The sequence below is a fragment of the Neopsephotus bourkii genome, unplaced genomic scaffold, assembly GCF_033783945.1.
Source record: "Neopsephotus bourkii isolate Nb327-2 ecotype Australia unplaced genomic scaffold, CSIRO-AGI_Nbou_v1 NB_318, whole genome shotgun sequence".
NCBI classification, from domain to species: Eukaryota; Metazoa; Chordata; class Aves; order Psittaciformes; family Psittacidae; genus Neopsephotus; species Neopsephotus bourkii.
The window spans coordinates 3,673,083-3,699,128 of NW_026900826.1; the positions used below are offsets into that span (position 1 = coordinate 3,673,083).

The 26,046-nt window shown below is 39.3% G+C and overlaps 1 protein-coding gene across 7 annotated transcripts in view; it reads right to left on the reverse strand.

Annotated features, from left to right (window-relative positions):
• Positions 1-26,046, reverse strand: part of ATOSA (atos homolog A) — a 47,877-nt gene that overhangs the window by 2,282 nt on the left and 19,549 nt on the right. For 3 of the 7 annotated variants that reach the window (XM_061347427.1, XM_061347426.1, XM_061347425.1), the window contains 11 exons: positions 22,143-22,230; positions 13,787-13,971; positions 12,694-12,896; positions 12,144-12,269; positions 10,013-11,864; positions 9,411-9,527; positions 8,391-8,470; positions 7,547-7,655; positions 6,583-6,741; positions 4,671-4,739; positions 3,685-3,884 (listed from right to left, as the gene is read on the reverse strand). In XM_061347427.1, the coding sequence (XP_061203411.1) occupies positions 3,685-3,884; positions 4,671-4,739; positions 6,583-6,741; positions 7,547-7,655; positions 8,391-8,470; positions 9,411-9,527; positions 10,013-11,864; positions 12,144-12,269; positions 12,694-12,896; positions 13,787-13,971; positions 22,143-22,194 (3,152 nt within the window). In that variant the 5' untranslated portion in view covers positions 22,195-22,230. Of the gene's footprint in view, positions 1-3,684; positions 3,885-4,670; positions 4,740-6,582; positions 6,742-7,546; positions 7,656-8,390; positions 8,471-9,410; positions 9,528-10,012; positions 11,865-12,143; positions 12,270-12,693; positions 12,897-13,168; positions 13,738-13,786; positions 13,972-22,142; positions 22,231-26,046 lie in introns of those variants that run through there. The other 4 variants (XM_061347428.1, XM_061347432.1, XM_061347429.1 and 1 more) reach the window with 3 other exon arrangements.

Consider the following 26,046-nt stretch of genomic DNA (forward strand, 5'->3'; position numbering starts at 1 on the left):
TCGGAAAATAATTAGCAAGGTCTATTTTTAAACTTCTCAAGCTTACTATTCCATTAGTGCAAATTCTGCAAGACTCCCTTTGCCCAGAAAATAACACTTCCCTGTAATGTGGCTTTTCTGAGCATGACATTTCACAAGGACTGAGGATGATTCTATGATTCTATCAGTGGAGACAGAATCCAGAGGATTCTTCTCATCTCTGCTTCCACCACCTTTTTTCTTTGAGAAATGTTCATCATAGTAATTGGGATTTAGAAACAGTGCTTTTCGTACATGAAAATACATTGGAATAATCAAGAGACAACTATTACACACACCACCCTTGAGGGGTGGTGGTGGAGTGGCCAGCATGGGACTGCCTCCAGAGCTGTGGCAGCTTCAGTAGTGTGTAGAGGAATCAAGAAAAACACAAAGGTCTCTGACAGATGGTGTCCTAGGAACGGTTACAATAGACAAATATAGGAAGGCTTAAACACACAAGTATCAGATGAGCTAGAAAGTCTGACAGAGGAAACAAAGTGACAAACATTACTGAAGAAATAACAAATACAAGCATAAACCCCTTCCAATATATTTTATATGCCATCAAAATTCACGAAGAACAGAGTAAGCCACAGAAACAGGATATAACGGTGATCACAAAAACATAGGTAGCAAGACATGTTTTGCAAGTGGAAAAGACTATACAACACCATCTGTAAAATATGTAAGTAAACTGATTAGGACAAGGATGCAGATTTCGAGATCATGAAAAAAGCTGATAGATCAGAAAGATCAAAGCCCAACCAGTACATCAGTAATAGCAGGTATCTTCAGCTTCCACCAGTAAATTTATCATATGCCACATGAGGAAATCTTTTCTAAAGTTCTAACACCTTGAGGAATCACTACTTTTAACAACCAGTTTCAAGCTTACCCTCTCACCTAGCCTTCAGTAACAACCCCTGTTTAGCTGTTAAGCAACAACGATGCTCCATGCAATTAAAAGAGGCAATGTTAGTAACTAAAGCTGTTGACCAAGCTTTAAATACTTGAAAAATGCTGAGCTCTGGGCAGGTTAACTGTTTAATTGTCTTTCATAGGGATGCCAGAATGTGACCTAGAAACCTACATGGTCACCACCTTCATAACACTGGGCAGAAATGAGGCATGAGCAGAGCTGGACTCACAACTCTTAGTAGATAAATTACAATGCAAAAATCATTGCTTCACATGCAATTGATCCCCAAAACATCTCCAAGAAATTACTTAAACTCCAGATGCAACTCTTGATTTTCTTAATAGTGAATGAAGCTCAGCTGTTCTTTCAGGCTCCATTTTATATCTCAATACTGTAGCTGTGAGTATAAATACAGTCTAATGGCATATTGAACAGTATCTCAAACATACAAAGCTGCATGCAGAAGCTGCATACACAATAAATCTGACATTTTAAAGAGTGTTATAGAAAATCTGGCTGCCAATGTTAATTTCCAGACCTGTGCAAGCATTTTTGCTGCATTACCACTTGAAAAGAGGCTTTCATAATGTGAGTGCTGACAACTGTGATTAAGGCCTCGCAAGCAGATGCGACCACAATGCAGCTTACTGGTGGTGACTTCATTTGTTTTTTTAAACGAATTTTCAACATGTAAGCTTAAGATGTTTGTTTTCAACAACTGCTGCAGCTAAAACTGAAGGGCTGTTCTAAGCCAACTTGAATAACAGAAAAAAAACTCAATAGTTTAATTTTTTGGGGTTTGTGCATAAGTTTTCAGTAAAACGGTTTTGAGGAAACATTGCTGCTTTTTAAAAAGAAGTTTGAAAACCAACTTATGTAGAAATTAGTATACTAAGACTTTTTAAGCTCTCCTTATTAAAATCCATCTTTAGTAAAGAAGGCTACTAAATTGATGACTGAAACTTGTAAAATCTAAAGTACTCTTTAATAAATCACAAGACAGATCAACATAAGCTCCCATAATATTTCAAGAAGGTTTGTAGTTCTCCAGTTGTGAGAAAGGACCCGCTGTTTGGGTTCATCTCTGAAGCAAAGAACTTCTGGCACACTCCGCAGGTGCTTATTTTCCAAACTAAGCAGCTAAACATTTTTTTTCAGACAGAAATGGATGCATTTCAAATTACATATTATAAATCCATGAATTGATCCCTATTAGATGCCTGAAAGCTGAGCTAAATTGTACAGGTATTTCAAAACTGGAAGAATCAAAATAGCATTTCTGTTTCTCAGTAGGCATCAGAAATAGGAAACTCATGAAAGAAGATTTCTAGCTATAAAAGCCAACAGAGAGGAAACCAGGTTTTCCCTCAAATAGAAGTAATAATTGGGCCAGTCTACAACAAATTTACAAACCACATTAAAGCAGAAATGTAAAGGGGACACAAGTCCACAACTTCTCCATGCCTGTAGGCCAGACTTGGTTGGCCACAGAATTTTGCCCACCTCTGCAGCTGATGCTTGTCCCCAGTTCCCCTGCATCAGTTAGCTCAACATACAAGTGAATGGGGCCTTTTATTTGGCCTACACATTCTTTTTCAGAACAGCCCAGAACCACATTCTCAAGTTAGACATGGCAAGTTAGTGCGGCTTAAAAGGGTGAATTTCAATCCAGGCTAAAATTCAGAATAAAAACACAGTTCAGCAGCCTCAGCAGGATGCTATTTTCACACTCCAGTAAACCAACGCATTTTTTATGACTTTCAACTTTCATTTAATGGGAAAGCTTGGCCTGAAGTCACTGCCCTAACCAAAGTTGTGTTTCAGAAGTCTGCTGGGTAGAAATCAGCACCACTAAACAGGGAAAATGGTATGTACCAGAAGTAATTCTATAACAAGTTAAAGAGAAGAGTATGAGAGATTTAATTTTGTTTTGCTTGCTCACCCCAGAATGTCAGCTGCCATTGTTTTTATCCAAGTGCTGCAATGAAAGCACTGGGTCTGCACATATGTGGTTTGTTTTCCACAATGCAGGCAAAATCTGCACACTGGAGAAGGACAGAGTATATCCACCATTCCTCCTTTGTTCCAAACTACAGTCTCCAGAACCTCCTGAGAGCAGCAGCACAGTATCTGGTTTCAGGCAGTGCTTTGTAAATCATTTAAGGAAGATTGTGTGAATATTTTATAAAGTGACATGCATTATCAGCAGTTTCGCATCATGGAACAGGCATTTACATTTTTTACCACTAACTTCTGTATTTTTAGGAGTAACTCAGAATGCTTTTCATATTACAAGCTATTCTGGTCAAGAGGCATGCATGTGGGACACTGGGCACCTTCTCTACATTGATCCTTAGTTTTGGCTTTTCCCCATGTAACATCCACACTCACTATTTCCTGTAATCTCAAAAGAAGTACGCTGATCCAGCCAGAACTAGATCTCTCTTACTATTAAGCCTTACAAGACTCTACAAAATTCTTCAATGCCAAAAAAGAGCTTTATATTTTAACTTTGTTTCTCCCAAGCAGAGTCCAAATTATTTATTAGCTCTTCTTCCGCTGCTGTCTAGCTTCAGGACCAAAGTTAAAGGCATTCTTTTTGTAGATCAGCCTGTGTACAGAAAGGTTGGCTGGAAAGGAAATCATGAGATAAATGTTGTGAGGTACTTGGGTTTTTTTGTGGTTTTGTTTGTTTGGGTTGTTTTGATTTTGGGGTCTTCTTTTGTTAACTCTGAGGGGCTTACCTCAGATGTATGAGGTAGCGTAGCAGCCTTTCTTCAGTCTGTTGACTGTTTTCTTTATTGACAGTTCTCTTGACTTCTCGTCTCACAGGAACAGAGAAAGTTCTTTGCCGTAGGAATGTTTGATGATTAGCTGGCATTTCTCTCAAGTCATAGATCACTACAAACATCTTCACCACAGTTTTGTTAGGGTTAAATAAGGTCTGAAAAGACAAATAGTTCAATGCAATACTCTTTAGAGATGGCAAATTAATAAAACATAAATGAACAAACAAACAGCAAGACCCGAACAAACTCCACCTGCCAAAATAGTCACCATCCTGTATGCACTTTGTTCTGGTGCCATACAGAAACGTTTATGTAAAAACATTGTGTAGTTTTTCTGGTTTCCAACACCTCAGCTGCTAGCAATTCCCACTGATAATACTAAACACAACCTCATCTGAATGAAACACCAGTGTATGAATACTGTTTTGCTAATCGGCATCTCTCCCCGTTTATTTTTCCAGTCAGCTTTTTGTCTACACTATTTTCTAAACACAATATGCTCACGGGAAGCACAGTGGTGGGCTCTGCTTTTAATCCTAAAATGTGTTACCCTGAACTGGGTTATTAAAGGAAAGAGGCAGATCTTCGGTATTAAGCAGTGACTGTGATGTACTTTCTAATTTTATTACAAAAACAAAAAAAAAAAGGTGATATTAAAATATTACAAAATTTAGATACAACTGAGTTACTTCTCTGTTACGTGTTCAAAGCCACAGTGTCCCCAACTATTCTTAATCTTCAGTAACTGATTTTAAGTCTCTTCACAGCACAGATGGGTTCAAAGGTTGGGAGTCTTATTTCTGCTTTGCATAACTGCAGTACCTACAGAGAAGTACCATTTCCACTGCTAGCTTCGTGCTCATCTCCAGTAACCCCATCTCCTCTGCATGACTTCCTTGATATTAGTGGTTTCAAGGGTCTCTTATCTGCTGAATACATACCACTTGTATTGTTCCTGAAGGCGGTACCCGATAACCCCTTTTACCAAGGGACTCTAAAGTAATTACACCCTGGGGAAAAAAAAAAATAATAAAGGGCAAGCATTTAATTCACAGGGAGAGATGTAAACAAATCAGAACATTCTATTCATGTAATTGCATTCATTAAAAAACAACAAACCCAAAACCTAGTAATGCATAAAAACTAAAATACAGAGAAGGCAATGAATTTAAGATGCAGTTAAAAATCAAGAGTAGGGACCTTACAGATACTTTGGCAGATCATTAGAAGCTGTGCAATAAGTGGTATATTCTCATCTTGTAAAGATCCAAGTTGCTGCATTTCCAAACTAGCAGTCAGGGAGCTATGGCAAAATAGAACTGTCTTTAAAACATGGCTCCCAAGTTAAAATGGAAACTTTGTCTCCTCCTTTCCATTTTTATATCACCTACAATTGTACCAATATACCCCATATCTCAAAGAACTGATTTCTGCTTTTCAAAGGCAGCAGATGCACTTAATCTTCCATTCTAATCCAGACTTTAGCAATGATGACATCTGCTTTTAGTGCGCTGGAACACTGCTGAGGCTACCCTTAGGGTGCTGCCCTAGAGCACACGTTTGATTGACCTGCAGTGCACAGCTGTTGGCCTCCGCTGCACTGGACTTAAATCCCCAAAACCCCCAAACAAACAACAACAAAAAAGACCCCAGAGGAGAGAAACTAGCTATAAAAACATGAACAGTGTTTCTGATGATGGAGGCATTATACAAATGTTGTATTAATCCTGGGAGACTCAGCCATAATAGAATGTTTAGAGCATGTGGAAAAGCCTGAAACAATGAAACTCAGCTAGGAAAATAAGCAATGCTACTTTAACCATTTGAGGAACATCAGAATCCCTTCACCTCCTGGAAAATCACGTGAAATAATCTAGAAAAATGAAAGCAAAACAATAGATACTTCTTTGCAGTGGTTAAGAGAAGATACATAAAAGTTTAAACTATTACTCAAACTTAATTTGTAAAGCCATTTCATTTTATGAAGGTCGTTTCCATTGCTCTGACCTTCTGTCAGAAACAGAAGGTGAGAAATATGTTAAGTGCCATTAATTTACAATCTCAGTGTTGGGATAATCAGATGTTCATTGCTTTACTTACTTGTTTAAATGGACTATTTACTGTATCTTAGACAGACATACGCACCTGAAAACCTTTAAAAATTAGTAACACTGAGGTTCCTTAACAAGTATTCAGAACAAATCTAGCCGCCTAATTCAATGCTATCATACAAGACATCCCTTGATTCTTACAAGGAAGCATGCTTTTTACAAGGAAGCACTTTTAGACGTCCAAAAACCATGCACACAAATACTGAGAACACAAATACTGTGTCGGTGTGAACATCAGCAAAACATACAGCTTGTGAGAGTGCCGTGTGTCACAGTAGCTGAGACATTATTTGCTTTAAAAGAAAGGGCTGAAAAACTTCTGTGCCTGAAGTCTCCATCAGCAAATACACCTTGGCTGCACCTAACCCACTCTGGGAGTGGTTAGTTGCCCAGGGAATCTGCTTGTTGGGACAACAAAATGTATCCCATTAAGTCCAGCTATTGCCTCACTGCCTATTTTAAGACAGGTGGATAAAAAGAGATGGTGGGGGTTGATTCCTCCAGTGTGGAGGGAGACAAATATGTCCAGTATCCCAAGGTGAGAGCAGCTGGATGGTGCAGCAGAGCAATGGGAGGAAAAGCACTAGTTAGGGAAAGGAAAAAGGGACAGAACTCCATCGTAAGCAGCTGAAAACAACCCAGATCCCTTCAAACCCACTTGCTGGACATCTACTCACAGAGCTCTTGTTCTTCACCTGCACCTATCAGAATTTATGTAAAACAAATCCAATCACACACTTACCATGTAAGGAGAGGGTGCATTATCATCTGAAACGCTGTAGAATGACACTTCAACTGGCAGAGTCATGTGTGTGGGACAAAAGACTCCACTTGCTCCTACTTCTGCTGTGAAACCCTCCACGACGCCGAGCGGGTCTAAGCGAAAATTCAGGACAGATTCCTGAAAAACAAAACACACACAGCTTAGGTTGGAAACACCTCAGAATATAGCAGGTTTATATAAAACCTTGGGTCTGTTCTAAGGTGACCTGCCAGAAATCAGCACTGAGGCAAGAATTATGATAAACAGGAGAACATTCAGCAAGATGATACCGGTTTAAGAGAAAGCTCCATCCACATCCAGTCTTCACCCTACTGAAACCAGTGCAAAAGCCCAGAGAATTTTATTGCAGGAGGATCTAGGCATGATTTTGCTTGACATATAATAGCTGGGGGGGGCGGGGGAATCTAGAATCTGCAGCTTTTCTCAACACACTCACTCTGTATTTCACAGAGTATGATACAACCCATTAATACACTTGCTATCAGTTGCTGGTATTTGATATGCTAGACAAAGTGAAGAGCTGGAGACTACACTTCAAATACATTCTGTTTACTACACTGATTCAACACAGCTTTTGTGATCAAGCAGTCATTAAGAGTGAAAATGTAAATCTTTTTTTCTAGGTATATACATGGACAATTACAGATTATTAAACCTTATTTAAGTCAACAGAGCACCTCCTCACTTGACCATAGCGGGAAATAAAAGTTAAGCAACGCGTTGTGTCTGAATCTCTGAAATAGAAGATGTCTGGGGCATGAAATATGTGCCCTTACAGCTGGAAATTAAAACAAATTTTATTCAACTTAATTATAAACTTTTACATTGTAATCAGGCTGGAATTATTCACAGTCAAGTACTTTCCAAAGCAGTTCAGAAGAATAATAACAATACCACAAGAATTCCAGAGAATATGCAATACCTCAAAGTTTCCCAGAAGGCTAAGACTTGTTACTGGTGGAGCACTAGAACTTAGGAATGGTTTCCCATGGCTCTCTGGATCCCTGTCTCTGTTTATACATTGTTGTGGGCTATTAAAAATAAAATAAAAAAAAAGAATAAATATAAAGGATAAAAGCATTGGCTTTTGTCTTCTGGGTACAAAGAGCTCTAGAAAGGATCTTTTACTTACTGCATTACAAAATATTGTCCTAAAGAAGTAACAGTTGAACATTGCCTGGTAATACTTTAGCAAAACATTTTTGAGTTGACTGAAAAAATACAGTCACAAGTTTGACAGTACAGGGGTTGAAGACAATAAAAATATAGATTGTTCATTAAGTCCATTAAATAGGAACCAAATTATCAGATTGTTCTCTCTTGCATGCAGGTATTTTTGTCCTGTATCCTGAAGTTTCTAACATCAAAATACCATATTATAAGCTGTTTATGTTAACTGCATTAATGTACAAAAGGCCACAGTCGGTTCCTTTTTATAAGGCAAAATGTTTAACTCATTCAACACCAAGAACAAAACAGACACAAAAATAACACTGACTTGAAGAAGAATCAACAATTGCTGTATTTTGTTTGAAAATTCAGGTGTATATGACAGCATGCCTCCCCCAGGACAGAGCTTGTACCATGGCTATGTCCCAGAGCTGTGCTAACCTGGAACCCTGTGGCAACTCAGCTGCCAAGCCTTATTTCAAAATAAGGATTCTTTTTGAAAGGCCCCCATTTTCTGTCTTTGCTAACATGATTTGTGGTTGCATATGGATATGTCTCCCCAAAACATTTTAATGTTGCTTGTAAATAAAACACACCTTCTTGCAGACAGACATTTCAACTGCAGCAGTGATGAATCCAGATCAAAGCACCCCGACTGTGTTTTCCTTTGAGGAACCTCAAAAGGGAAAGAACATGCTAATTTGAAAACTGTACCGCTAGCAAGGGCAATTTTGCCAAGTAAGCACAAGTTTCCCAATAATTTTCATGACATTACAAAACTATGAACACAGAGCAGAAGTCATTCCTATGCATTCTAAACCTAGTGAAGAAAATCCTAGAATTATTGATGAGAAGACTGTAAATTCTGATTTAAAAGGTATTTGAATAAAGACTCATTCAAGAGGCTGATGCCTTTTTAGAACGGTACAGAACATTACTACTAAACAGGCTGTAACAATTTCCATCCGAGTTCCCTGAAAATATGACAGCTTTTACAAGCACTGAAGAATAAAATATATCAGGCATTGATTACAAAACATCACTACTTCAGAAGTTTTAATTGAGACTCCCTTTTTCTTTAAAGACTCCGAACAACCTACCAAGAGCTGTAACACTTCCCCAATGTCCTCCTGTCTTATCGCAGCAGCTTTGTATCACTGAGTCATTCAATGACATTTCTGATTGCTGAAGAATATACAGTACAAACTGTTCACAGAAACAAAAGCTTTGGAACAATAGGCAATCAGATATTAATAACTCACACAAAAACTCTTAAATGACAAAATATGTTAGCTTACACTAATTTGCAAAATGCTTTCTTCTGTGCTCTAAAATAACACCAAAGCTTTTTTTTTTCCATAGAATTTTCTAATGTCACCTTTTGTTAATCTTGATAGGATCTCAAAAACTACCTCCTTAATATTCTCTTTTCCAGAATTATTGTTCAACTTCATGTGAGTGTTAACTCTCAAATTTCCACTTGCAAGAGCATTCATTCTGACACTGAAAGTAAACACACACACTTCACCTAGGTAATTGGTCCATTTTTCTACCATACATAGATACCAAAAGAACAAAATACCTCCTTTCTCAGCATAACTCCAACAATAACTTACAGGACTTGAAAGCAGAGGCAATCCAGTTCTGGGATGAAAAGCCTTGGTTGACGTTCCATCCAAGGATCGAAAATTATGTTTCCGCCATGTATTTGCATGTTTTAAAGACGGTGCTTTCTGTCAGCAAAACAAATTTACCCAAGATCAATGGGATATTTCAATGGTCTATCATGGCAATACTTTCCTTGCTGTAATGGAGAGGACTTATGAACCAGGTGGATCAGCATCACACTAGCATATTATGGAATACTTAGTATAAATATGTCTTGACTCAATCTACAGTCACAGAGACTGGTCACTAAAGATCACATACTCTGAGACACTGGTGTACTTATAAAAAGACAGGATGCTTAACTGCCCAATTGTCGTTCATAAGGTTATCGCCATAAGCAGAATAAGATAATCTTCTCAATGTTAAATTTCTAATTAAGAAGGTATGGGGAAGGCACTACCAGCCAAACATTACTTTAGACCAAACCAGCAATAATAACATGCTGCTCTGTACAAAGTTAGACTTAAATCCATGTACATACTGGTCCTTAGCAGATATGGGGTATAAGCTATGTGACTATATGAATTGTTTTTTTCCTCTGAGTATTTACCTGTACATCTGGGTTCTTCAGCCGGTCACACTTAACTACACTGTCCTCTGTAGGTTTCTTCTGAGAAGTGCTTTGTAAATCGACACCTATTGGGTCTTCATTCTCATCATGTGCAGTTTTAGTTTTATCTTGTTTGGTTTTGTTTTTGAAACTGTCATGGTCTTTATTTAAATAATTCTCAATACTAATAAGCTGAGTGTTTTGCTCATAAATAATTGGTTTTTTTGAGTCTTTATCTAAACACTTGAGCTCATTTTTGTGCAAAGAGTCAGAAACCTGCATCACAGTTGCCTTTTTTGTACCTTCAAGTATTCGGCATTTATCTATCTGTAAATTGTTAAAAGAACTGTCCGTGCTGTTGTTCTCATTAGAAACTGTTCTTTCTTTAAGTTTATTTGTGCAAATCTGTTCATCAATGTTGCTGAAATTTGAACACTGTTTAATTCTGTTGGCTATCTGGTCTTTCTGTGCACAACCAGAATGTTTCATTTCCGATTTATCTGGCAATTCAGATTTATTTTCTTTAATACATGATGATGACGTGTGAATGTTAGTAAATGCATGAGAAGTTTTATTGGAAGTCTGATGAAATGCACTGCGGACAGCTTCACTGGGTTTTGATAAAACTAATTTTCTTCTTGCTTGGAGTTTCAGAGAAGGCTTTGATTCTCCATCAAACCTAGAAGGACTGATAGGAGTATCAGGTGTCTTAGTCCTTGATTTACTGCTGTCTTCTAATGAATTAAAATCAGATTTAGCAAAAGAAACAGAAGAGGGTTCCTTGCCTTTCTTCAGCAAATTTTCATCTTCATATGTACTTCGGAAAATCTTTGAAGTAACTGGGCTAGTCTCATGTCCTTTTAAAGGATGTCCAGTAACATGAGAAGTAGCCGGATCACAATGAATCAAGTGTTGGGCAATCCTTGCTATCACCTCCTGCCGCTCCTGGAGCAGAGAATCGATCAGGGGATTGCCCTCTCCTGCCAACTGACGGCCATAATGGTTCACTGGAACGCGGGAATCCAGCAGTGTGATCTCTGGTATTGCTCTAGTTTTCCCTTCACTGCCATCTTGTATCACATTGTCTAAGTTGGCAATAGAAACAGGGGAGTTCTCCTTGCCTTTCCTTGGCAAGTTTTCGTCTTCGTAAGTACTCCGAAAGCTTTTCGGAGTAGCCAAGCTGTTTTCATGTATGTTGAATGGACGTCCAGTAACAACTGGTGAAGTAGCTGGATCACAGTGAATCAAGTGCTGAGCAATCCGTGCAATGACTTCTTGTCGCTCTTGAAGTAAAGAGCCTATCAAAGGATTGGTTTCTCCTGTGGGCTGATGAGAGCAATGACTATTCGAAACACGAGAATCAGCTAGGGAAAAGGATTTAAAAGTTCTGACAGGTGCTTCGTGAAATTGCGTCTTACTGTCTGCTGTAGCATTATAGCACTGAACCTTAGACTGCGATGCCCCAAAGTCAGATCCAAGTCTGGTAGATGGATAAAGTTTTAAATTTCTGAGAGATGTGGTAAATTCAGGTGCCTTTTTTCCATTAAGTTGCCCTTCAGGTGTCACTGTCCACGTCTGTTTCCCACAGAAGCGCTGTGGACTGGAGGTACTGCATTGCTGTGCCGCAATGGAATCACTGTGCTGATGTAACTTACGCTCTTGCATTCTCTTTTCATAAAAGCTAAGGTTGGTGTGAATACTACAGGTCAGTACTGGGTAGTTCGATTGTCTGGGCAAGGACTGGACACTGACTCTCAAGGCCACGTTGTGAGAAACGTTTGGAACAGGAAAGACATGCTCAGTTGGTGTCTGGGAAAACTTCCATTGCAAGTCCACATCTGCAGCGCTCACCCTGAAACAGTACAGAAAGGCATTTACAGAATTATCTAAATGGAGAGTCTTTAATTATCTACTTAATAACACAACTGCCTAAATAAAAGCACTAGAAAAACCAGCAATTGCTGTATTTCGCTAAGTGTATGAATCCTATACAATCACCAAAAGAACTGGGACAACAACGTGGCACCTTCTGAAAGCAAACAGGAAAACTAGAGGGAAGGATGGTTTTAAGATAAGTTGCAACAATCTGCAAACAGCAAACGAGTAGCATTTTTTTCCATCCCAGACATACCTGTACAGAATGTTTCGGGGAACAGCACCATGTGAAACACTCAGCCACGCACTTAGCTGAGAGAAGAACACAAAAGAGCGAACAGCCAATAAAAGGGTCTTCTCTTCAATAAATCGATCTCCACTCCTAAAATGGAGTAAAAGAAACACATGGATGCTGGCAAGAATATACACTATTAGAACAAGAACATTTTCAAAGCTTCATTCTGAAAATAAAACACAGCTGAATCAAGCAAAACAACGAAACACTGAAGATTACAGAGCCCGATTTGGTTTTATCCACATAGTAATTTATACAATTTAATATAACAAGACATGTACAAAAATCTTCAGCTAGGAGCGTTTCATACTCTGTGTTGCAGAGTGTGCACTGCAGAACATATGAGTACAGGAACACTGTGATTAAAAGATGGTCAGATTTCATTGGTAAATAGTGGTTTTCTTAGATCAGTCCTCATGGCTATGGACCAGTACAAAACTGCTGATAACTTTAAGGCCTTTAATATGACAAGATTCTTGCAACTGTCAGCTAATCTTCATATTCAACTTACTGTCGAGGAACTGGCTCCAAAATCCACCTTTCTAATAGCAATGCATCTTGTTTAATTGCAGGGTCATTTAAATCATTCCCCTCAGTGGTGGGCCCTTCATCGCTATAGCAACAGTCTGGAAGTAGCATCACTTCTACCATGATTGGAATATTGTTCTTCCACAGTAGCATAACCTCAGATCTGGTTCGCCTGGCTTGACGACACTGAAGGAAAGAAAAAATGTCAACGCATGTAAGCCATAAAAATATTATCCAGATTTAAGTGTACTTTAAAAACATGTTCCAAAGTACTGGCAAAGACTAAGGGTGAAATTCTGCAAACCAGGTTTCACTAAATCAGAGATAAGATTCCAGAGCTATTAAATGAAAAATAATTAACAAATCCTTTTATGGTTGCCATTTGAGCAACTTCTGTAGACAATTATATTAAAAAGAGCACATAAATCCACATTTCCCCAATAACTGTACTTTGCTACCTTGTACTTCTCTCTCCACAAGTCATCCTCTTGGATGGACACACTCAAGCAGTATCTTTATAAGTTCTGTGTCTTGGAGCAGGCTAACTTCTACATGAATAATAGCTTAAATTCTCACAGTACTTAGGGACTTTTACTTGAAATGGGGTGCTCCAACCTTACTCCCAAACAGAGTAGCTACGTTTGTTGTGTTCATGTTTTTTGGATCACTAACTTTTCAATAATACCTGAAAAAGCAAGAAGTTAGGCAAGTCAGCCTATATTTTATCAAAAAAAAAAAACCCAAAACCAAACCAAAAAACCATCCAAACCAAACAGACCAAGAATGCTAAGAATAGCACTCTCCATTTGCATAATAAAGACCTGAAAATGTACTGCATTGAAGTAGTCATGCAGAATTTCATGTTCAAGGATAAAAGGCTTAATGATCTCTCATTTTAAGGACAGCTCTATTATTAGTATGATACTGAATTACACAGTCATTTAAATGTGGGACTGACAGAAAGCAATTGTTACTTGTGCTAAACCGTGACTCTACCATGGGGTTCTCAGCTGACTTTAATCAGGGTAGCAAGGATGCCCACCATGACACTTAAAATGAAACGAGTACCGTCATACCTGAGCCAGTTTGTCGCTGCATTCATGCTTAGTTGTTGGCAGCTGACCTGATTGTGCCGGCGGGCAATGAAAGCCCTCTGTTCTGCCTTTGATCGAGTACTCGGGTGTTCGACCTTCAGTGATCAGCAAGGCCAAGGAGACCAGGAACTCCTCGGCTTCATACTCAAAGTATTCATCCAAAGTATCTGTCAGTTCAAAAAGACAAAAAAAATGACATCTGCTGTATACTAAGCTTTCAGTTGTTGGCTTAGCCCACATTTTTGTTTCAATTTACATTTAAAACAAGAGCTATGGGAAATGGATCTTTGTTCTACACTGGCTGCACTCCCTATAAGTTACTGTACCACCACAAAACAATTTTCCTCATCCCATAACATTGTCGCTACAAGGAGACAAGATTAGAAATACTCTGAAGAAAGATTCATATTGTAACTGGTCAGTGCAGCAGATGTCAGCAGTGCTGAAAAACAATGCTTTGTGCTGTGAACCACAGCTGGATCACAGCCTCCCTAGAAGAAAAAAGCTTCCTGGGTTCTGGTAGGAAAAGTCTGATGGCAGTATGACTTGGCATTGTTAGTATCATGGGATAGAAAGAGAAATCACAGTACATCATAAAATACATTAAAGATTGAATGAGGAAAAAAAAAGAAATATTTACTTCTTTTAGAAGAAGTGGGACACAATGTTCTTGAAGTTTTTACTGTGATTCCCTCCTGCTGAGAGCAAGGCTTACTTGAGAGGTCCATTTTCAGTTACCATTAGCACACAGGAAAGGTTCCCAAAGAACATACAGAGTGTTCATTGTTTTGTACCATGGTCAGTCTAAACTTGCGCAAAGAATTAAAACTCAACAAGTCTCCGCAGACAAAGCAGCAGCTGGCATTGCTCTTCATGAATTTCCCTGGCACACTCTATTCGCAGAGAGGGAGAATGTTCCCTGATTTTATGGTGTTGTTTATGGTATGACCACCCTTCTCCTTCTCCCTCATCGTGAAGATGTCATACATCATTCAAACAGATTCAAGTACAACCAGATCATGTCACTCCCTTCTCTGCTTAGAAACGCTTAAGTTTCAAAATGATTTAGTTACTGAAGAGGTTAGAGGAAAATCTCTTTTCTGAAAAAGCTAAACTACTTCTACTTCAGAGTCTATTTTAAGAGCAGAAAAGAAAAGCAGGTGGAGGCAAGGCTGCCAGCAGTCCTTCACCTTTATATTTATGCTTTAGGGGAGAAAAAGCACATGACATCTTTACAGTTTTAGCTTAAATGTCCTAAGTCATCCAACAAAACTGCCACAGGAACAGAGTTAATTTCTATTCACGTTTTGATTACCATGCATAAAACACCTTTCCACTTGGAAAAAAAAAAGAGTCTCTTTTGTCTTCATTCCCTCATAGCAGAGCGTTTGGCAGACATGACAAGACAGACTTCAGAGATCCATACAAGAAGAGATGCATGAAACAAAAGCTGCAATTAAATGTGCAATTACCTGCATATGCAAATTGTAAAGTGTGTAAAACTAGCTTTTGCATGTACATATTTGCCTAGCCCAGGCTTGTACTCCACAGACCCCAGGGCTTACAGCCTTTTTGTTGGATCTACATAAAGTAAATAAGAGAAGCCAGCCCACTGCCAGGGAACAAAAATCATTGCATAGTCATCCTCATCTTTACTGACTCTTTCTCCCCACCCTTTTAAAGGGATTCACTTACACAGCTGCTTTCAGTGGCAGGGACAGGCTATACCTGGGCCCCTTTTTATACAGTGTGCCCATATGCAGCCAGTGGTGCAGCACTCCTGACCCACACCATACATGTCACACCTGCATGCACACATCTATGAGAAGATGCTACCCACTGGACTGCCACAACCAGCACAGGTCCTGTGGCTCCATCCTCCATGGGGGAGCAGGGAAGGGGCTCTTCTGACACAGCTGTCTGCCCCCCGCCTTGGGGGGCACCTTGACCAGAAAGGGACCTTGGGCCCTGGAAGAACAGGGCTCTGCCAGGGTAATTCATCTGGCCACTGCCTGCCCTCAGGCAGAATTAAAACCAGAGAACAGATGAATTACCCTGGAAGACCCCACATGGCACGTGAACAATGCATTAAATCATCTGGCACAAGTTAAAATGGTTATTCATCTGACGGATGGCAGAAAATGACTAATAAAGGGTGCATGAAAGGAATAGTAAATAATAAAGGACAAGACACTTTGGTGGTGTTATGAGTCACTTAGAGAATTAGGCACCTGCTTTTTTTTTTTCCCTTCTTTTTTTTCCAGCTGAAAGTCTGGTGAGCAATAGGCAAATCATTCTTGAGGGTATGGAAATGTGATTTGCAAGGACTCTGAAAAGCATTTGGTATTACAGCTGACCAAAAACATAACGGCAGCATTATTTATCTAGAGCAGGGTGCCCAGTGAAGCTGTGGCTGCCCCATCCCTGGCAGTGTTCAAGGCCAGGTCGGATGGGGCTTGGAGCAGCCTGCCATAGCGGAAGGTGTCCCTGCCCATGGCAGGGGGTTAGAACTGGATAAGCTTTAAGGTCATTTCCAACCCAAACCATCCTATGATTCTATGATCTTTCTGCTAACACAAGCTTCGTGCTCCTTTGTATGCTCAAGGCCATGGTAATGTCAAGGAAGCCACAGCAGGAAATATCACTACTGGAGTACTTTTCCTACTCTGACATAGAAGTTCAAAAACTCTAGAAATTGTTCAGCAGGAATGATACTAACTTAAACCAGAATTGCCTCATGCTTAGCAGACTAAACAGAAGGGGAATTCATCCTTGAGAAAATGTGTAAGAGGAATTCTGTTTAGTTAAAATAAGTAAAAACATCTATGGGTTTACAGAAAAAATAAAGAGCTTGAGCAATATCTGCAAATGCTTTTGCACACAGATCCCATCTCAAACTTCATCTTACTGTATGTAACGGAAACATGCACAGTAAGATGTGGTATCTGAAAACTTACCTTCGATGATTTTAAATAGCAAGGAACAGTAAAATTGACAAGCCCTTTAATTAACAGCAGCAGCTTACTATGTGAAGCTGTAGACCTTGTATTACTTCGCTCTTTTCTTAGAAACAAAAAAGATAAAAATCTATACTTGATCAGAAGCTTCTGGACTTTACAGAAATTAACAAATAAATCCTTTGGCCTGAGTGCTTCTGCTGAGCTGGTTAGATGCAGGTAAAAAAGCCCACCCCCTTTTTGCATGAAAAAAATCTGATATCAAAGCTTATATTGTATATCTAAAACACTCAGTGTCTTTACAGGCATGTAGCACAAACTGACATAAGCCATAGACGACCTAAGCATGTCCAAGATCCAGTGAATGTAGTAAATAAGCAAGATCTAGTGAATAAAGCAAGGTAAATAAATCTGAAATGAGTAGTGATTATTTCAGAATACATATGCAATACTACTTTATGTAAACAGACAAAGCTTACTTTTAAGTTCCATTTGCAAACACTGCCTCTGTTCCTGTATCAGACCCATTATTTCAGAAGCAACCAGTTTCTTGCCTCAAGCATAGGAGACCCATCTCACTAAAGATTCAAATCTATATTGGCTGCAGTCACAAAAACATGATATTGTTTCAAGATCAAACTTTCATCTTCTTAAAGGATGGTAAACATCAAGTATTCAACTAGGAAATGCTACTGTTTTCATAACAGCATTATAAAGACAGGCAACACTTTATGTCAGCATTGTAACAAACAAAGTATTTGATATGGACTAAAAAAAGCACAAATAGCAGGGATACTGAGGGGTTTTCTACAAAGTTCATGAGCATATTGATGGTTTTTAGCTCCATTAGATTTATATATCACTTAGCCCCTTTTCATAAAGGAAAAACCCCCATAAATATTGAAAAGCCTGGTAAATTGTTCCTATACAAAAGACACAGATGATGCAAGTTGATGTAATTGAGGACAAGGGTGGACAGACATTTATAGAAACAGCAAACTCAGTGTTTAGTTATAAAAAGTCTTACAGTGTGTGTGCTGTAACTGTTTTCTTTTGTGTATGAATCAGCCCTGTTTAAGAGACACATCATATATTGTGCATAGAGAAACCTCAATCCTATAATCTGACTATACAAAAATGATTACTTTTCTGCTTCATCTCTAGCAACGGGACATGCAAGTAAATAATACAAAATATGCATCCCGGCAGTGTCTGGGTTTTATTCCCCTTAAAATAGCAAAGAAAACCCAGTTACTTGACTGAGTAGGTTGGAATTAAAGTAACAAGACACTACAGCCCTTTAACAGATACATTGGAACTGAAGCTTATTGACCAGGTGGTCACAAGAGATAGCAGATGTCAGGCTCCTCTAGGAGGAAAAAAGGTGAACACAAATTTAGACTGAAGCTACTGCACATACACCAGAACACACAGTACTGGAGAACTGGAACCTGGAGGCACATCCTTGTTTCTTGCTTTGCCTCCTGCACATACCAACCTCAACTAAGGCTGATTTCATACACCTTATGGACAAGCAGAAAAGCCCATTTAACCAGAGATATCATAAAAACAGTCTTCAGTCCTTGTCCTCCCCTACCCACTACACACATGGGCACATCACTGGAGCACTGAAATAAAGAATAAGAACTCAAAAAGACCCGAAAAAAGTTAAGCTGGCTGACATCTTAAAACATCTGTGGAAGTTAGGTACTAGTGCTAGGAAGTGGTAGTAGTGAGTCACAAATCCACTTAACTGCCACCCAAGGATTTTCTCAAAACTTCAGTTAATCCACTTGTACCCAGCTGACTCCTTTCCCAAGCAGATCACACTTACATGGACCAACTCCCTTCCTTTTCCTACCACAGCATTTTCTGTAGTCATTACAGAAAACGTTTTCCTGTAATACATGTATTAGAAGAGCATTTAATCTATTTTCTAGGCTTAGACATGAAACAAAGACATTTGATACCATGTAACCCATTGTGCTCCAGGGGCCATCTGCAATCCTATGCTCTACTCTGCCCAGGGACAGTGAAAGGGTAAACAGCCCTGTACCACCTTCCTGCCAAGACCAGGCAGTGCCACTGTAATCTCCCTTAGTCCATGCTTATTTTATTGTCTAGCACCTTTCCTACTGCACTGCACACCACAAACATCTACCAAGCTTGCCCTCTTTTCAGAAGAGCTTGTTTTCCTAAAGCGACTTTCTTCAAAGACAAATTTATTCAGCTTGAACTACCTGTTAGTCCTGACCTCCACCGATTTGGAGGGCTATTTTCCTAGACGGTCCACTAAACAACTAACAATTGACTTTAAATATGCTCTGTAACAGTCCAGACCTCCCTGGAAAATCTTCAGGCATCCATCATGGATTTTGAAGGCCACCGATTTAAAATAATCAGATTTCTACCTCACTTCTTAGAAAGTTGAAACCCAGTAAGCAAAGCAGTAGACAAGCGCACATGGTGTGTTCTGGTCGGATTCCCAGCTGACAAGCCCTGCTCCTGACCTACCCCAGCTGTCCAACAGGCACCTTGGCACAGTCGCTACCTCGGCTCTCTGCTTCCTTCCCGTGTTACAATTTTCTTTGAAAGACTAAATATATTCCTTAAGTACTTGGGGTTTTTTGTGCTTTTAGTACAGGCTGTCTGTAAGGAGATGCTTCAGTCTAAGAGGCCCGTGGCAGGACACTCAGGCTGCACTATCAGCTTTCAGAATCCACCACCTCCTAGCAAAGGCATCACTCTGCATTTACAAATGTACAGCAAAAGTACTCTGGCCCTTCCCCCCAAACAGTCAACTGGATAAGTTTCATTATCTCGCTATTCCAAGAAGCAGGGGTAAAGGTAGGTCTGTATTTTAAGAATAAAGCAGGGATTCAGGAAACTACTGTAAAGGAAATGAAACACAATGTAAACATTTGACTAACAGCTTCTCTTCTGGAATTAGAAACACCTATGGGTGCTCCGGTTAACTAATTCCATGTTGTGTTTCACTTCAAAAGAAAGTTGCCCTTGAACCCCCCCAAATTCATGATGAGCAGTCATATTGCGTCTGCATATTACAAGCCTGTAATTATATCTGAAGTCACACGCTTCAAAAGCCAGGCTATATTAAGTATAACTTAAGCTATCAAGAGGTAAAGTCATAAGATGGTCTACTTGCTTCAAAAAACAAAGTATTGGTTAAGTTTATTTAAACTGAAGCATATGCAAGGAACTGGTTACCTTATCTTAAAACACTCCTACACAGACATTTTTCCCCCCCACATTAACTCCTTAGATTCTTAGGGACCAAGATCTTCAAGGTCAGGACAGCCATTATGAAAACATGAGGACTGCAGCACAGTACCTCATCTTACTCTTGCTGTCACCTTACTTTTTCCAGGGTACCAAACTGAACCACTACCTGATTATCAAAGCAGTTCAGCTGTAGGCAGGAAATGGCAGCATAGGAATTTCACATTAGGATTGATGCATGCCTGCTATTCAAAGAAAATATAGAGTATAAGCTATAAAAAATTGCTGAATCTACTTAGTTTTGTATAGCAACAGAGGAAGAAATTTACCTGCTTATAATTAGAAAAACAAAACCATGTACACCACTAAGGGTGTGTGTGTGTGTGTGTGTGTGTATGTGTCTGTGTGTTAAAAGTCAAGACACAGCTACATGGCAGATGATGAAGTCAGCTCGGAGCTCCAGAGTAATAAAAATCAATCAGTACCAATCAGTGCCATCAGCTCTACTCCAGACTGCAGTGCCGCAGTAACTCCCCAGTACGTGTGTATCACTGCCTACTTACCACACACTTCTGCTGGATGCCTCTCACAGCATCCAAAGCTAAACTTCCTTTACCATAAATAAAGTTACCAAAAAGAGACTGGTCTTAAAATTGGGCTGGGTTAAAAAAAAAACCCAACCAAAAACATACATTTCACATTTAGTAAAACTTACTCAGGTTTAAGCAGCTTAATAAGTACAGAAGTAAAATCCAGTTATATTTATTTCAAACCAAGATTTCCTGCAGTCATCTCAGAAACTACCACTCTTTGAGAATGTAAAATGCAGACTGTTAAACTGATCTGGGTGTTCCCATCTTGCTTCCTGCATTTTGGCTGACATCCTATTTTGCCATCACCATACTGCTTACTGAGTCACTTCTCTTCTTCCAACTGTAGCTTTCTATTTTTATCTAAGCAACAACAGTTTAACCTGCTTCTTTTGATTTTTTTGGCATTAAACCAAATTCTAAATCCAATGTTTGCATTTGGATCAGGAAAACTGGTTTTATTTTCTAACTGGACAAAGGAAAGGAATACTGAAGAACAAATGATATAAGCTGAATTGTTTCTTGCTCCACACGGAAATCACAAATTGTGAAGTCAGTCACTATGATTTCGTCATTTGTATTCCATAGATGAAAGCAATACCTGAAAATGTGAAGTTTAAGGCTCATTTCTAACCTAAGTTCAACAAAAGTTGCAAAAGAACTCTAAAATACAACTCTATTCTGACACAGGTAAAGAAGTGCTGAACTGTCAGTATAAAGCTGTAAGATTATCAGTGCTGCCATGTTTAGCATTTTATGTATAAGCAAGTTGAAGGAACAGAATATACACTTTTCTGCTGATCGCTAAACTTCCTAGTCTACAAAACAAGTTGCAAAAGATGTCAATTGTACTGACATGCTGTAACTGGACAGGTACAGAAAGCAAAGAGGACTTGTCTCAGCTAATGCCCTTACTTACGCACATATCAATTTATGTTTTCCTTTATATTATGGTTTCCTAGATTGTGATTTTATTAAATGTGACTATACAAAACCTCTCAAGTTATAATGAAACAAACAAGCCTATTAGCTTGTACTAAGACTAAGTAATTTCTGAGTTGTCCATTCATTCTTCTCTAGCTTTTCACATTTTTCCCTTGATTTAACTCATGCTCTGCCTAAATTAGCATATGTTAGAACAAACTGCATGACTCGACAAATCTAAACCTACCTGAACAAAAAAAAAACCCCATAACAAAACTAAACACTTTAAAAACCTGACAAAACAATAGGATTGATTTCTAATTCTGCAATTCAAAACTATTCTTTTTCAGGTATTTGTTAGTTCATAAAAGAAAACTATTAGGAGAAAACATCTCTTCAGTAAGTATGTAGGTGTGGCACTAAGTATAGAATAGACACTAAGCTGTAATTGGAAGGGAATAAAGGATGTATATGTAGTCTTCACTCTCACCATCAACACAGTGATTTACCACCCTCAAATATGCCGATATAAATTTTGCAGAATTGTACTGAAATCAAATTACTGAAATGCTCCTGTTTTAAATCCCACTCTAGTTCATAGGAGGAAGGGCAATGTGGAGATCAGACCTACGCTAGGTTCACAGTCACTGCCACCATAATGTGAAACCACGTCCAACATGCTTGGTTTGGGGAGCTGAAGGAGCTGTGTGTCACCCTAGAACAGAAAAGAGAGTGCACTTAAGCTTACAGAACATGTGAAAATATCTTCCTGAGGTGTTTTCTGGAAAGATTTCCCAAGATGAGAGTTCTAGATATAGTCAATCTTTTCCTTTTTTTACTGCTTCACAGCTTCCTTCACTGATGTTGATGATGACCGTTTCATCTTTCATCAGGGCTTCTCCAGCTAAGGGAACATTTTGGAGATAAGGATTATGATAGATGATGACCATCTTCACTGCTGTTACTCACTAATTCAAGAACCAACTTAGCCACAACTACATGGCTGAAGACATACAAGCTGAAGGCTTTCATCAATTTACTCAGCCTCATGATAGCTGTAAATCCCATCCTGCAGTGACTCCACAGCTGTTGCTTTCTTTTCAAAGGAGGCCCGACATGAATTAGCTATGAAAAAGCGTATGTATTTGGCTAAGCCTCATCTCCTTCTGAAGGCCTATCTTCCACACAACACTTGCAGCAATTGAGGTCTGGGAAGTCCAATTCCATTTGGAAGCCAAGACATCCCTCCCAGTAAAACAGGTTGACGGCAGCTCTACATTGAATTCCAGCTGTGATAGCATTTTTATAATGCATAAATAAAAATGTACGCCAGAAATTTTATTTGAGGCCTTAAACACAAAACAACTAATGACAACAAACATAAGTTTCCTTTCTAATTTAACAATCCAGCTTGACAAAGATTCAACTATTTGCAGACTTCCACAATATCTTATACAGAGATTGGCTTAAAGATGGAAAGCAGTAATTTGTTATAATAAATCACTCTCAGATGTTCCTGAAGAACACCACAGGACTGTTTAAAAAACACTACAGTAGGTATTTCAGTGCTTATGAGAGCTGTCAGAGAGAGAGCAGCCCTCTATTTAAAATGCGACATGTTTGCAACTTGTGCTGATCAGATGTTTGCTGAAGTGTTACTCAGTTTATTCCTCTGTAGCTTATCATCTTCACGATATACTCAAGTATCTTTGGGAACAGCATTCACAGTGATGTAGGGTTACACTTGCCAAAAAAACAATGGGTTTTGAAATTCCCCTACTAAGAGTTAATCTCTTTGGGGTATTTCATGCTTTATCTCATCACCTTAAGTATTTATCGCGCTTAGAAACTTTGACAATACACTTTAAAGTGTTCTTGTACTTATTTTCCTGTCAACACTGATAAAATGACACTTCTATGCTGAGGAGGAATGTAAAGTAGCCTTCAGCTCAGGCAGACTGAGTGAATGATTTGGAAAAGGCATTAAGGGTCTGAGAAAAACTGTAATGGGAGCATACAAAAATCCTGCTGGGGAAAGCCAGGTATGCTGTGTGAACATAGGTTCCACTGTGGTTTATGATCGCCATGCATAAACTGGTATTCTTCTTCCCTAAGATCACTGCAAGAAAAAGAACAGTTACATCATGTGCTATTTGCTTCAAACCCATAGTCAGACTTCTTGAATATAAACCAGAGTGATTTGAAAAGTGCAATGTGAAAGCACTGACTCATTTTTGGGTGGAATCGGCAGGGATGCTACAGCCACAGGAGTCAGGGAAACCTCCTGGAAAAAGTACCATGTTGATTTACGGGAATGCACATTATGGAAACCCTTCACTAAGTACTCAGCCTTAAACACAGAACCATTGTCCAAGCAGGTGAAGTTTTGTAAGTACAGAAGCACTCAGCCTTCCACAAAGCCTGAAAACCTTCAACAACCAGTAGCCAAACACTTTCATATTCACACTACAGCCAGGTGCCAACAAGCCCAATAAATGGGTTTTTTGATAGCCATGATCTTTAGACTCTGATGTCAGGACATTAACAAACTAATTTAAACTTGCACAAATCAGACATCCCTGGTAATTCCTCTCTCCTTTTTATATCTTGAAAAGGATCTTTTTTCAGTGTACAGAGATACCAGATGACTGTAAATACTAAGAAGCTTTTGTATGTTGAAAATCTCCCTATCCCTATCTGCAATTTCTCAGTCCTACTGTGGTAACAAAACCCCAAACCAACAGCAAGCCAGAGGAGGCTGTGGAATGGGGGTGGGCAAAAACTTAGAAGTTCTGGAAAACAAAACAGCTATGACCTAGTCTACTTTTTGGTGAAAGTAGTCTACTCTATTAAAAGACAATTAAAGAAATTAAAAAAGCAACTGAGTCCTCCCACGTGCACGATCAGTATGTCAGTTCTTCAGGGGCATCATCTCGCTGTGTCACGCCTTCAGAAGGTTTTGGTTTCATTACCAGCATTACATATTTGGTACAAGCGCAACATAGGTGCTATCAGCAACTCGCCAGCACAGTGATAAGCCCTGCACTCAGCCAAAAAGCACCCCCCTCCCTCAAAGGCACACAACACTCAATTTCAAATGTGTGGTCTTAGAGGAACCTGTAAGAATTATAATGATGTGAATGAAAGTCCTGAGAATGCCAGCACTGGTACCCAGGTCAGCCAATATCCCCGTTTCAGTTAAGCCAAGATCCATATAGGTGAAGGTTAACTTGCTTTATTTGTAAATCCCAGAGAAGCCTGCACGACTTCTGCAGTTTTTCAACAGGCTGAAAAGACTTCATGGGACAGGAATTAAAAATCTGCAACTGCCTGGGCCGTAATGAACTTCTGTTTCAATCCAAGCTATCACAATACCCATTTTACGTGTCTAGACGTATTTCACCCGTGCAACTGCTGAATAATTTGATGGATGCAATTTCATTCCTCTTTGTTTTCAAGCAATTTGAAGGATCGCCAAGATTTAACTGAGTGGCATTTATCTTGTTACAGTTCACATTCACTTTAAAATTTAAAAAACAAAACAATAATAGAACTTTAAAAATCGGACTAATGAAACCCTAGAGCACTCAGACCTTGTTATGTTTTCCCTCCACACATATACACATCTTGGAAAGTACCTTTGTAAAACCTGGGCCCACTTGAACACTGACATTTCAAACAACATACTTGTTTGCTTACAAAAGGTGCCTGCTTTCCCTCTCCGCTTCATTCAGCCATCCTGCTAGGGCTGCGCTGCAGCTTCGAAGGCTACCAGAAACATCCAGCACCTCATGGAACACAAGATGCAAGACACTCAGAGTGCCAGAATTACCACTACTAGAGCAAGAAGAATAGTGGTGTACTCATATCTGCTCAAAACAATTCTCCCTTCAAGGGAAAAAGTGAGTTCACGGATGACTGCACCGTTGCTGGCACAGAGCTAAGACAGGCATGGTGAGGGCCAGCAGGCACAGCACTGACCTCAAGTCACCCACCATCCCTGGCCTCCGCTCCAAGTTTACTGGTTGCACGTGTGTTTTGTAACACCCTGTACTGTGTATTCTTAGAACATACTTTCCAGAGAACCAAAGGGACGGGGCTCACCCCTCCATGACCACTTCCAGACCAATCTCACCAGCAGCAGCAGCATCCTGCTCCTCAAGATAAACTAGCAGTTTACAGAATAGTGAAGGATCCAACCTCTGCGTTTGCATGCTCTAAAATGAGGTGACCCGGGAGGCAAGATACAGAGCAATAAATTATTAGGGAAAACAAAACACTGCTCTAAAAATAGCACGCATGAGCAGCATATGAAAAACAACAGTTTTTATCCAGTCAAAGCTCAAGGAGCTCCACAGCCTCTTTTGTGTTTTGTGCAAAAACAACTGACATAAGCAAAGACAGATAAACAAATAAACCCCAACTTTAGCTCTTCCCTGATCACTTCCAAAAATATATTAAAACAAAATATACGGGGGGGGAGCTGAATTTGGGACCAACAGAAAAGGTATTAACGTCCAAAGTAAATATG